This window comes from Paroedura picta, chromosome 17 (assembly GCF_049243985.1).
Source record: "Paroedura picta isolate Pp20150507F chromosome 17, Ppicta_v3.0, whole genome shotgun sequence".
Lineage (NCBI taxonomy): Eukaryota > Metazoa > Chordata > Lepidosauria > Squamata > Gekkonidae > Paroedura > Paroedura picta.
In genome coordinates this window covers 6,487,886-6,499,355 of record NC_135385.1, presented here as the reverse complement: position 1 = coordinate 6,499,355, position 11,470 = coordinate 6,487,886, and the positions used below count along the sequence as shown (strand labels likewise).

The window sequence follows — 11,470 nt, the reverse complement described above, 5'->3', positions numbered from 1 at the left end:
TGCAATCTGGCCAGCCCTCCAGTGTGGACTTGGTTCTTGGCTCAGCTTAGATTTCTCTGGCAGCGCTGCTTCTCCGGGCTGGCTCCAAGGGACACGCTGCAGCCCTGCCCTGGAGCCTTCTGCTTGGGGGCCGGGACTCCCACCAGGCGGGATTCCCGGCCCTTGAGTGGGAGTCAGCTGAAGAGGGGTGTCTCTGGCGTCAACAGCCAATGGGGCGTGCGGGCAAAGACTTGGCGGTCTGCCTGGCCAAGGGGGTGACAGTGGGGAGAATTAAAGGCACCTGGGTGCTAGGTGACCCCCTGGGGGGCGTGCAGCTGCCTCCACCCTTTTGTCTGCTGGTTCCATGGGGAGAGGCTGCAACCCCCCCCCCTCCCCCAGGCTGTCTCAGGTTGCAGCCCCCTGGGCTTGGCCGCACTCCCTTAATGAAGGCGAACCTGAACCCGGCTCGACCGCAGCCACCTGGACACTCAGAAACTGGATCGCATGTCCCCAGGGAGCTGCTTCCCGAAGGCCCAGGGGCTGCGGGGCCCTGGCAGATGAAAGGCAGGTAACCAAATCCAGCCGGTGGGGGGAGGGGGGGAAGGTGGGCTGGCAACAGCATCCCTTTTGTTTCGGGCCCTGCCAGAGATCTTCCTGGAGCTGGCCTCCTCCTCACCCCCCATCACTGTTCCCCAGTGGGAGACGGCCAGGCCTGGCGGGGCGTGGAGCTAGGCACCATGGCCGGTCGCGGTTTTCCTGGGGTCCGGCGGCTGGCCTCGAGCGCTTGGGAGGACCGCCAGGGGGGCGGGGGGCCGGACGACAGCCTCACCAGCCTCCAGTGGCTCCAGGATTTCTCCTTCCTCCCCACTGACCCCGAGGCCCCGGCTGCCTCCAGCCAGCTGGGCCCCTCCAGGGACCCGCGGGGCTCCTACGGCCCGGCCAGCCCCCCAGCCGGGGACACCGCAGCTGAGGGGATGCCCCCGAGCGTGGGCAAGCCCGCCTCCTCCGGCAGCAGCTCTGAACAGCCCCCGGCATCGTCGGCCTCCCAGAGCGATGGGCAGGCGAAGCCCCCCTACTCCTATGCCACCCTCATCTGCATGGCCATGCGGGCCAGCCAGGAGGCGAAGCTCAGCCTGTCCGCCATCTACGCCTGGATCAGGGAGAACTTCCGCTACTACCGCCACGCCGAGCCCAGCTGGCAGGTCAGGAAACGGCCGCTAGGGAGGGAGGGAGGGGGCAAACGGCCAGGGAGGGGGCCTTTCCCTCTGGGCAGAGGCAGGAAGGGGGCTGTGCTCCCACGGGCCGTGGGGCAGCTCTGCTGCTGACCCTCTTGTGTGCTAGGCCACTGGCCGGGGAGCAGCCCCTGGTTCACCCCCCCTGAGCCCCCCCCCTCGGTGTGTGTCTGTCCTTGCAGAACTCCATCCGGCACAACCTCTCCCTGAACAAGTGTTTCCAGAAGGTGCCGCGGGGAAAGGGCGAGCCTGGCAAGGGGGGCTTCTGGCAGATCGACCCCCGGTACACAGACGCGCTGCTCAATGGGGTGTTCCCACGGAAACGGATGCCGGCGCTCCCGTCCCCGTCTGTGGACGCCAGGCCCGGACCCTGCCGGAGGGAGAGAGGAGACGGAGGCGGGCGGGCGGGCGTGAAAGGCAAGCAGCCGCGCACGGAGACCCTCAGCTGTGCTCCAGGGGAGCCCTTGGGTGCTGCAGACAGCGAGGACCTGGAGCTCAGGGCGGCCCTGGGCGCTCTGGTCCCGGCAGAGGACTTGCCTCCGCTCTCCCACCAGCTGCCCCTTGGCTCTCTGGGCCCCCGAGGCCCTCCTCGGCCCGCAACGCCCCCCGCGGACGACGACGCCCTGGTGCTGCGGCCGGAGCCTCTGGCCGAACCCTGGGAGGAGGGGGGAGCAGAGCCCATGCTGGGATCCGGCTGGGGCCTGGAGGAAGACGACGCCTGCTGCTTTGGGGAGAGCTTCCTGGCCGAGATGCAGCCCTGGGAGGGCTGAGCCGGCCCCTCGGACCGGGTCCCTCGGGATGGGGGGCTGGCCTGGCCAGTGGAGGGAAGTGGCAGCAGCTGTGCCTGGCGGGAGGGGCGCTACAGACCGCCTGCCTTTCCCGCTTTTCCATTTTTGTAAGAAAACCCTGTTATCTTGGCTGCAGAATTTGCTTCAGTAAATACAGGCAAGGAACAAAGTCAGCTGACGTCTGTGTCTTTTGTGGCTGCACAAGCCCTGGTCTTGGGGGTGGGTGGGGGAATCCCCCCTGTTGATACAGGCTGAGGAAGCCATTGGGGGGTGGCTGCAGAAGCCACGGGGCTGCCTCCCTCTGGCTGCTTTAGAATTCGGCCAGAGAGGGCCAAGGCTGCCCTGTCAACTGGGGGTTTCCTTACAGGGGGCACCCCTCTCCCGGGACCCTTTCCTTCGACTTCCAGCTCTGAGAAAGGAGACCTTAAGTGATGGCGGAGGAGGGAGGGGGGGCTTCTCTGCCACTGGTGGCTGCAAAGAGGAGGGGTCCTCCCACCTTCCCTCACGGCCAACCCCCTCCCAGCCACCCGTTGGACTTGCCCACCTGAGCCCAACCGAAGGTAAAGGGGCCTTGGGAGAGCTGACCCACGGGATGGCCCCAGCGGAGTAGCTGCCCCCAAGAGGCACCAGGGGGAGTCGGCATCCCCTCCCTGACCCGCCAGTCACAGAGGGGGACACATGAGGACACGGGAGGAGTTTATTCCTATAAATATAGAAACACCAAGCCTTGGGGAGGGGGGGAGAAACAGATGGCACCAGGAGAAGGGGGGGAGGAATTGGGCCGAAGGCACGTCGCAGCCCCTGGGCAGGAGAGGCCCCCCAGACCCCACATCCTTCTCCAGCCACACGGGAGCCAACAAGGGGGGAGGCCTGCCTAAGATGCTGCTGGGGGTCCCGCTGCCCCCCTCAGCCTCAGAGTGGCACCAGGTTGGGGGGGGGGGTGGCAGCAGGAGCCTTGAGGCAAGAGACCTTGGCCTTCCCTGCCTGGCTGCTCCCCACCCCTCTCCCCCTGCACTCCCCAGGGAACAGGGCTGGGAGCCCCCACCTCCCCCACCCACAGCCTGGCCGATGCACCCAGCCCGCTCGCAGCAGAGGGGTCCCAGGGCGGAAGCCGCTGGCCGGAGGAGGAGGTGCAAGGGGAAGAGGGGTGGGAGGGGCAGGGAGCTGACCATGCACATCTGTACAAAGAAGCAAGTCCGACGGGGGGGGGGGCGGCGCAGGGGGCCAAGTCCAACCGCAGAGAGGGGATCCAGCAGCACGAGAGGATGGAGCAGGCAGCGCTCAGAGCGCCCCGGAGGAAGGAGTCCACGGCCCAGGGCTGCCCCGGAGGTCCAACTCAAGCTGGGCCCTGCCCACTTTCCACGCAGAGATGGGGATGGCTGAAGAGGGTTGGCCGGCCGGCGTCGCTGGTCCCTTGGCTCTGGAGGATGCTGGCAAAGTCAGAGGACCCTGGGGGGGGGGGGGGAGAGGCAGGCGGGGTCAGGAGCTGAGCAGCCCCCCCCCCTTTCTCGAGAGACCAGGCCGAAGCAGCAAGGCAGCCCGTCCCCCCCACCCCAGAGGGCCAGCCCACGCTAGGCTCTGAGGCCGTGGGAGGGGGGGCCTGAAGCAGCCAGGGCCCTCCACCCAAGCGGAACAGATGGGCAGGGACCTCAGGCAGAGGAGGGGGGGTCTCCCTGCATCTCCCCCTCCCCAATTCTGCCTGTCCCCCTGTGCCCCACCCCTCCTCCCCTGCCAGTGCGTACAAAGGAAGGAGAAGACGTACCAGCTTACTCCTCGATCCCAACAGAGCAGGAATCGGGGCCCAGTGCTGCCCAGGCAGGGGGGAGGGGGCGGGGCAGGGGGGCAGACAGAGAGGGAGACGTTAGAAAGCTTCCGGCTTGTGGCTCCTCCACAGCACTGCTGGCCCAACCGGCCCCCTCGAACCCCCCCCTCTCCTGGCCAGATGAGCCCCCCAAGCCTTTCCCCAAAATCAACCAGGCCCACAGGACACACACCCCATGTGCCCTTGGCTGCCTGTCCCTCCGGCTTCTATGTCTGGCAAATGCTACCAGGTTGGCAGAATGGGCATGCTGGGAATGGGGGGGGGGGCCTCCAGCACGGACAGGGAGGGGCAGCGCCTGGGACCAGCCACCTCTGCAATCTGCGGCCCCTGGATTTATAGCTCGTCCCTCCAGAACCACACTGGTGCCACGGCTGAGCGGCACATTGAATCGTGGATCCTGCCTCCCAGCAGCCATCGGCTGTTCAGGTTGGTTGCCCCCCCCCCCACGGCAGGCTCCCCAGGGGCCCCTCCCCCTCCTCCAGGCCGTTACCTGGCAGGTAGACATCAGCCGGCAAGTCGCTCTCCGGGTGGGGAAGGGCGCTGGCCTCGTCGGCCCCGGGGCTCTCTTGGAGGATGTCCTCGCTGGAGGGAAGTGGGCTGCCTGGGGGCCCCAAAGGGAAGGCTCAGCCCCCTGGCCCTTGGCCAGAGCACCCCATACACCAGCCTGCTCCCACCGCCAGGGTGCCCTTTCCTTGCTCTCACAGGGGCTGAGCTTCCACTCTGTGCCCCCAGACAGCTGCCACTTCCTCTGCCCGCCCGGTCCCAGGTGCTGCTCAGCTTGGCTCCCGCCGCCCACCCCTGGCCCGCCCCTTTCCTACCTCCCTTGAGCTCTTGCCAAGTCCCTGAAGCACCCGGATGGAGGGGTCTTAGGGCAGGGGTGGCCCCGGCCAGCTCCCAGCTCCCCCAGAAGGGTCAGGGGTCAAGCCTACATCTGCCCATCGCTCACCTTGCCGGAGTGAGGCAGCCTCCTCCGCGTCTTCTGCAGCCAGGCTCTGGGAAAGGGAAAAGGGAGGCCATTCCCCAAACTCCGCAAGGCTGGCGTGGGGCCCGGAAGAAGGAGAATGCCACCCCCCTCCCCCAGTGCAATCCCTTGGAGGACCCAGTGGGCACGCCCCACCTGGAGCAGAATTCTGGGCTGGAGGCTGCCCGTGAACCCAGCAGCCAGGCCTCAGCCGCAAGAGCTGCCACCAGGAGGAGAAGGGAGGGAGGGAGGGAGGGAGGGGGGGGGCAGACGGGACTCACCTCCGGCGAATGGGCCTCGCACAGGATGAGCTCCGTCCCGCTGAGTGGCGGCTGCAGCTCCGAATCCTCCGAGAGCTTCTCCTCGTCTTCTTCGTGGATGGGGGAGGAGGGCGACCGGAGGGTGCTGCCGAGGACGCGAGGAGGTTGGTCTTCCTGCCCCCGGGAAGGGGAAGGGGCCCGGAAGCCCCTCAGCCTCCCTCCCCCCCGCCCCTCCCGGCCTGGCCGCTCACCTGTCGGGCGACTTGCTGCGCTTGCTCTTCTGGTGGCCGCTCTCCAGGGCTCGGTCCAGCCCAACGAGGGGCCTCCCGGGCGGGGGGAGCCCGTCCAGCACCCCGCTGTAGGTGATCTCGTCGTAGAGGGGTGCCGACGGGAGGGAGGGCGAGGCGGAGCGCAGGCCGTTGAGGGCCTCCAGCAGGGAGATGGGCTCGTAGCCCGGAGGGACGTTGTCCGAACACTGTGGGGGGAGGGCGAGAACGAGGGGAGGGGATCGCACCGCTGACGCCTCCCGGCCTCTCGTCCGCAGCGACCGGCAAAGAGGGGGTCTTCAGTGGGATCTCAGGCCCTCGTTCCCCAGCCCACCAGACTGGGGGCTCTGGGGCTATTCCTGAACGCGGAGGGAGCCCTCCCCTTTCGGCTCCAGTGGCCGGCTTCCCAGTGGCTTTCCCCGGTAGGTCGACCGAGGGCACTGCTGGTCCTCGGCCAGGGCAAAGGTCAGTCTCCCCAGCAGCGGTTCTCCCCCCGGCCCTTTCCGCCCAAGCGGGGCCGGAGGGGCTCCTCACCGAGTGCTCGTCGTGGTCCAGGGTCTGTGCCAGGACGGGGCTGAAGGAGATGGGCGACAGGGCGCCTGGCTTCTTCCTCATCGCTCGGATCTGCAGCAGGGCCCGGAAGGCTGCGAGGGGAAAGACCTTTGGCCTCCGGAGGCTCCCGGGGAGAAGCCCCCCACAGGCTCAGCGCTCCTTCCCCAAAAGCTCCGGGGGAAGCAGCCCCCCCGCCCCCCCCCGCCCCCCAGAGAGAGCCTCACGCAGGCGGCAGATGGGGCAGTTGTTGGCCTGGTAGCGCAGGGTGTCGGCGCAGGAGTTGCAGAGGCAGAGGTGCCGGCAGGGCAGGATGAGGGTGTCCCGCAGGTCGGAGAGGCACACCACGCACTCGTTGCTGTTGTCGCTGTTCTCGTCCTCGCAGGGCTGCAGGGAGGGGAAGGGAGGGGACTTCTCTCGCACCTCTCCCCACCCCCCGGGCCACCGGCTCTTCCCCCAACAGCCGAGCCCCTCCCCGGTCTCTGCCCACGTGGGCAGGAAAGGGGCCCCTCCCACCCCTGGATCCTTTGCAGCCTCCTTGTGACCCCCGACTCAGGGGCTGCCCGCTGCCTCTGCTCACCTTCGTCTCCTGGTTGTTCTTGTTCTCGATGCCGTAGATCTCCTGCAGGAGGTAGCTGACCCGATCCACCTGGGCGGGGGGGGGTGGGGGGGCAGAAGGGGAGGTCAAGCTGCTATTCGTGCAGCCGGTCCGGCCCTCCGTGTGCCCATCTGGTGACCGGCTAGGCTGTCTCTCCCTCCGGACCCCCAAAGCCAGCGGGAGGGGAGGGCAACTTGGGGAAAGCTCTCTCTGGTTTGGCCCCTTCGAAGCAAGGGGCTCTTGGGGTCTGCAGCTGGGCCGACAGCCCCGCCTGAATCCCCTCTGGGTGCTCCAGCAACATTGGAAGCCCCTTCGAGCTACCCAGTGAATCCCCCCCAACCCCCCCAAGGAGGACTCACTATCTGCTTCTGCTTCAGCGGCTTCACGGAGAAACTGCCATCGACGTGCTGGGGGTGGGGGTGGGGGGGAGACAGAGGAGATCAGTGCTGCCCCAGAACAGGGGCCCTCAAGGGAGCCGCCGGGCCCCCACCCCAACGGCGGATGTGCAGGTGAGCAGGACGGGGGCACGGAAGTGGCAGGCTGACTGATTGGCTGCTGGCCAGACCAGATCCTGCGGACCCACTCGGATTCCTGCCCAGGAGCGCCCCAGGGACCAACGCGGAGGGCTTGTCCTTCCGAGCCCTGCACTCCGCCCTGCCTACAGACCCCAGGCAGGCCCTGACCTCCCCCTCAAAGGAGCCCCTCTCACCTTTTCAAAGGCAGCCAGGAGGATGTGGGCGTGGCCAGTCACTTCCACCACCACTGGAAGAAAAAAGGGGGCAGGAGAAGGGGGCCCAACCCAAAAGCAGATCTGGACAGACCGACCGTGGCTGGGCAGAAAGAGCCCTTTGCCCACGACTGACCACCCTGGACTGGCGCCCGAGCAGAGTCCAGCAGACGGCCCCTCCGCAGCACCCAAGAGGGGCAGGGGAGGAGAGCAGAGGGCTCTGCCATGGCCAGGGCACGCCCTGCTCTTTCCTACGCTGCGCTGCCCACCACCGTCTCTGTGTTTCTGTTCCATCCCCACCAAAAACTCTTTCAGCACAACAGACTGCAAGGGACCCTGGCCTGTCCCTCTCTTGGCTCACGGGTGGGGCACGGAAGCCAAGGATCGTGGGATGCGCCCCTTGGGATGGCCCAGACAGTCCCCTCTCTGAGGACGGCAGTTCCCCCCTCTCAACCGTGCCCTTCTGCAGCCTCCCTCGCAATCTCAGCTGGACGAGGCCTTTCCTCCGCAGCCCTGGGGGGCTGACCGCTCTCCCACCAGCCCCCCTGCCAAGCCCCCTCCCCCAGCCTCCTCTTGGTCCCCGGGTGGTCCCCTGCGCAAATCTTCTCCTGCTGGAATAGGCAGCTCCATGGCCGCCCCCATCTCTTACCATCGCCTTCGTCCACCACGGCCTGAATGACGACGGGGAACACGCCGCGGTCCAGGTCAAAGTTCAGCTGGAGGGGAAGAGGAGGGAAGAGGGAGGGAGGTCAGTCCCCGAGACAAAGGCCCCAGCAAGCTCTGAGGGACCGGGCCCTCGCGAGGGCGGCCAGGGCATCTCGGCCGAGGGGCAGCCGGACCCTGCGAGGCAGTCCAGCGACACCTCCCCTGCGGGACAGAACTGCCCACGGCGGCACCTTACAGCCGGCCGCTCCCCACTCCCCGGAAGACACCTCGGCTGCCGCTTGCAGGGCAGGCTGTGAACCAGCCGCGAGAGGCCGGGGGAGTCACCTCGTCCTCCTTCCAGTCGGAGAAGTCGATCTTGAAGGACGGCAGCGAGAACTGCTGGCTGACCCCGCGCTTGTAGTGGACCGTCTCGGACTGCAGGGAGGGGTTCTTGGTGCTGTACCTGGGGGTGGGGGGAGCAGAGGGGGGCTCACGCGGGACACGGCTCTGGCCAGCTGTCCACAAGCACCAACCAAAGACTAGCCCACGTAGGCCGAGCCCTCAGCGGAAGAACCCCAGAAGAGCCCTGCAGGGTCAGGCCAGGGAGGGTCCCACAGGGGCCAGCCAGTTCCTCCGGACAGCCAGCCGCAGGGCAGAGGGGCCGAGCTACCTGAAGAAGCAAAAGCTCCTCTCCCCCACCACAATCTCTCTCTGGAGGGCGCTGCTTGGCTCTGGCTCTTTTCTACTGCTACCCCTACACTGCTGCAGCCAGACTCCCACGGCTACCCCTCTGGACCTAGATATTTCATTACGTCTTGATCTCTATTCCTCAGGCGTCTGTAGAAGTGACTCTGGAAAGCTCCTGCCCTGTCAGAAATCTGGTTCGTCTTGACGGTGCCCCTGGATCCCAGCTCTTTCCTACCACCTGAACGTGGCTCCTGCAAGAGTCATGCGTGACCTCCCCACCCACCACCCCCGATCACGTTCTGCAGTGGGCTCTGCCCCCCCCCCGTCTGGTTCCCCCCTCCCACAGGTGCTGCAGGGGCCAAAAGGCGTTGGGCCCCTGGGGGAGAGGGTCCCGCGGGGCCTTCCCGGTCCTTACACGGCCATGCCGCTCACAAACTCCTCCGTGGCTTGGCAGTAGACGGTGATGGCCACCCGGGCGTCGGCGTCGAAGGTGAACTCCAGGCTGTAGGAGGCCCCCCGCTTCCCGCTCTCCTCGGTGGGGCTGTCCGCGTCCTCTTTGTACCTACGGCGGGCGGAGGGGGAGTCAGCGAGGGGACCGCCCCCAGCTCCCCCTTGGCCTGGTCAGGTTGCTAGTCCTCACCAATTATGTTATGGGCACATCTGTGGAGGACTCGGGTACATCTCCCCGGAGAGGAACCCTGGGCAGGGATTGCCCTTCGCCGTCAAAGCCACGCATTGACCAGCCCGGCTGCCTCCAACTCGCCCCAGGAGTCTAGGCAGGCAACCTACTTGGGGTCTGCCTTCCACAGAACGGAGACCACCCTTGGGCACAGGCGCCAGCGGCAGAACTGCCCCATCAGGCCCCAAATTGGCCAGAGGCCGCCTTCCTCCTCCTCTGCCCTCCTTGCAAATGCCGTCCTCTCACAGGCCACCCTCTGCAGGATTTCCACCCCACAACCTCTTTATTCTTGCCTCTCCCCCACCATTCTGGCCACGCCTGGAAGGCCCTTCCTGAAAGCCATACACCGGCCTGGGCTGCCTACTTCTTGCTCTCCTGTCCTCGACCCTCCTCTGCCCCCTCGCACCCCCAAACCGTGCGTCTTGAGTACCTGACCAGGCGGACGGAGTCTTTGCGGATGTTCACCAGGCTCCGCAGGGTCTTCACCGGCTCGTGAGGCGCTGGGGTCACGTAGGGGAACTGGAAACAGAGGCCAGGAGCCACATGAGCCAAAGACACAGCAAGGGAGACAGGCGGCCCGGCCCAAGAACTGCATGAGAGTCCCCTTGGCACTAAGAGGGGTTCTTCCCACAGGCCCCAGAGAGGGCATGTGCCCACGGGCAGACGGAAGGGTGGAACGTGCACCGAAGCCAGCCCCTTTGGGAAAGCAAAGCTCCAGCTGTCCTTGCGAGGAGCACTTTCCAAAAATAAGTGCCTTTGCTGGGATTTCAGAAGATGCTCTACGTTCCGTACCTTCCTTCCCCCTCATTGCAAATGAAACTGGGAAGGGTTTTCTTAGAAAAAGAGAAGAAGGCAACTCTCCAGTAAGAGTCCGGGGATGACTATTTTGGGGGGGAGGTGATGAAATCAAATTGGGAGAACTTGACCAAGAGTGCTGCCCCCCTCCCACCCCCCACCCCGATTCCTTCTGGGGTCACCTGGACAGGTCGGTTGCCGAGGAAGTTGAGGTCCATGTTCTCCCCAAAGAGGTACCCCTCCGGATGGGGAGTATCAAACTTCTCTCCTCCCATGAAAAAGTGGCTGGCAAAATAGTTCCCTGGAGAAAGGGGGAGAAAACAAGGGGGGGCTGAAGATGCTCCCCAACAGCAAGGCAGCAGAAACACGCAGACTGGGCAGAAAGAGACCCAGACCAGTGGGAGATTTGGCACTCCTTGTGGGCCTGAGATCTGCCCCAAAGGCAGGGAGCCCAGCCGCAGCTCCTTCCACATCTTCCTGGCATGAGAAGAAGCACAACCCCAAGGCATCTTTGGGGGTCCGGATATGAAGTGGGTGGCAAACCTTCAAGAGCCTGGCCCCAACAGGTGTGACACCCCAATGGAATCCCCCTCCCTCCCAAACCGGGCCCTTCCCATGATCCACCCTAGTGAGGGTCTGGCCTTTGCAGTCCCCCAAGAGGGATCGCCCCCCCCCGCGCCTCCTGCAGCCTCAGGATGCAGTTCCCAATCCCCAGGCGTGGCCTGGAGGATCAGCTTCCCGGGGAAGAGGTGGCTGCTCTGGAGGGGAGGACTGGACGCTGGGACGAGGCACTCAGGCTGACCACGGGGCGACTGGCGGCCCCCTGAGTGGGCTCGCGGGGCTCCTGGCCATAGGGGTGGGGTTGCCAGGCTCCCGGTGGGGCCGGGAGTCCTCCTGGAATTGCCACTGGTCCATAGGATGCCGTCCCCCTGGAGAGGCTGGGGACTTGGTTCGTGGGGCTCCTGGCCACGGGAGCCGGGCTTGCCAAGCTCCAGGTGTGGCCGGGAGGTCTCCTGCCATTGCAACTGGCGGCCAGGCGAGGGGGGGGGTCAGCGTTGCTCCGCCCCAACCCCCCAGGCATTCCCGGGCTGGAAATGGCGACCGTGCCCCCTCCCCTGCCCTCCGGAGCTGAAGCGCTCGGCTCTGTTCTGCTCCCGCTCGGCCGGGCGTCTCCCGCCGGGAGGTCCGGGAGCGGCGGGGGGAGGGCTCACCGGACTTGGGCGGGTAGCGGTAGGCCGAGTTGGCCTGGATGTCGATGTCCTCCACGCCGGCGATGCGGCGGCTGAGCAGGGAGCCCATCGCGGCGGCGGCGGCGGCGGCGGAGCGGGGGGCGAGGCGGGCGTCTGGCAAGCTCCGTCGCTGGGCCCAGGCCGCTGCCGCGCGGGGCACCACGGGAAAGCGAGTCCCGCCGCGCGGCGCCCTCACGGCGGCGACCCGCCAGCGAACTACAGCCCCCAGGATGCCCCGCGCTCGGCGGACGAC

At 66.6% G+C, this 11,470-nt stretch overlaps 2 protein-coding genes across 4 annotated transcripts; one reads left to right on the top strand and one right to left on the bottom strand.

Annotated features, from left to right (window-relative positions):
- The first annotated feature begins 100 nt into the window (after nucleotides 1–100).
- On the top strand, nucleotides 101–2,172 carry LOC143827511 (forkhead box protein J1.2-like). The gene is made up of 2 exons (XM_077317107.1): nucleotides 101–1,181; nucleotides 1,394–2,172. Exons 1-2 carry the CDS (start codon nucleotides 717–719, stop codon nucleotides 1,979–1,981), a joined length of 1,053 nt encoding a protein of 350 aa, XP_077173222.1. The 5' UTR covers nucleotides 101–716; the 3' UTR covers nucleotides 1,982–2,172.
- Nucleotides 2,173–2,682: 510 nt separating this feature from the next.
- On the bottom strand, nucleotides 2,683–11,410 carry MGRN1 (mahogunin ring finger 1). Of its 3 annotated transcripts, XM_077317105.1 has the most exons (17): nucleotides 11,200–11,408; nucleotides 10,171–10,289; nucleotides 9,624–9,712; nucleotides 8,930–9,076; nucleotides 8,173–8,290; nucleotides 7,832–7,898; nucleotides 7,165–7,217; nucleotides 6,815–6,862; nucleotides 6,438–6,506; nucleotides 6,085–6,244; nucleotides 5,843–5,952; nucleotides 5,294–5,517; nucleotides 5,064–5,187; nucleotides 4,768–4,813; nucleotides 4,312–4,422; nucleotides 3,762–3,806; nucleotides 2,683–3,448 (listed from the first exon to the last, which is right to left on the bottom strand). In XM_077317105.1, exons 1-16 carry the CDS (start codon nucleotides 11,285–11,287, stop codon nucleotides 3,766–3,768), a joined length of 1,614 nt encoding a protein of 537 aa, XP_077173220.1. In that variant the 5' UTR covers nucleotides 11,288–11,408; the 3' UTR covers nucleotides 2,683–3,448; nucleotides 3,762–3,765. The 3 variants fall into 3 exon arrangements, with proteins under 3 accessions (XP_077173220.1, XP_077173218.1, XP_077173219.1); XM_077317103.1 differs by lacking the exon at nucleotides 3,762–3,806 and having other exon boundaries at nucleotides 2,683–3,429; nucleotides 11,200–11,410; XM_077317104.1 differs by lacking the exon at nucleotides 3,762–3,806 and having other exon boundaries at nucleotides 11,200–11,409.
- Nucleotides 11,411–11,470: the final 60 nt, after the last annotated feature.

Coding starts and splice junctions, on each gene's coding strand:
- LOC143827511 (XM_077317107.1), top strand. CDS start 717: ATGGCCGGTCGCGGTTTTCCTGGGGTCCGGCGGCTGGCCTCGAGCGCT. Junction 1,182..1,393: donor ACGCCGAGCCCAGCTGGCAG/GTCAGGAAACGG, acceptor CTGTCCTTGCAG/AACTCCATCCGGCACAACCT.
- MGRN1 (XM_077317103.1), bottom strand. CDS start 11,287: ATGGGCTCCCTGCTCAGCCGCCGCATCGCCGGCGTGGAGGACATCGAC. Junction 7,899..8,172: donor CCGACTGGAAGGAGGACGAG/GTGACTCCCCCG, acceptor CTTCCCCTCCAG/CTGAACTTTGACCTGGACCG. Junction 7,218..7,831: donor CGTGGTGGACGAAGGCGATG/GTAAGAGATGGG, acceptor TTTTTCTTCCAG/TGGTGGTGGAAGTGACTGGC.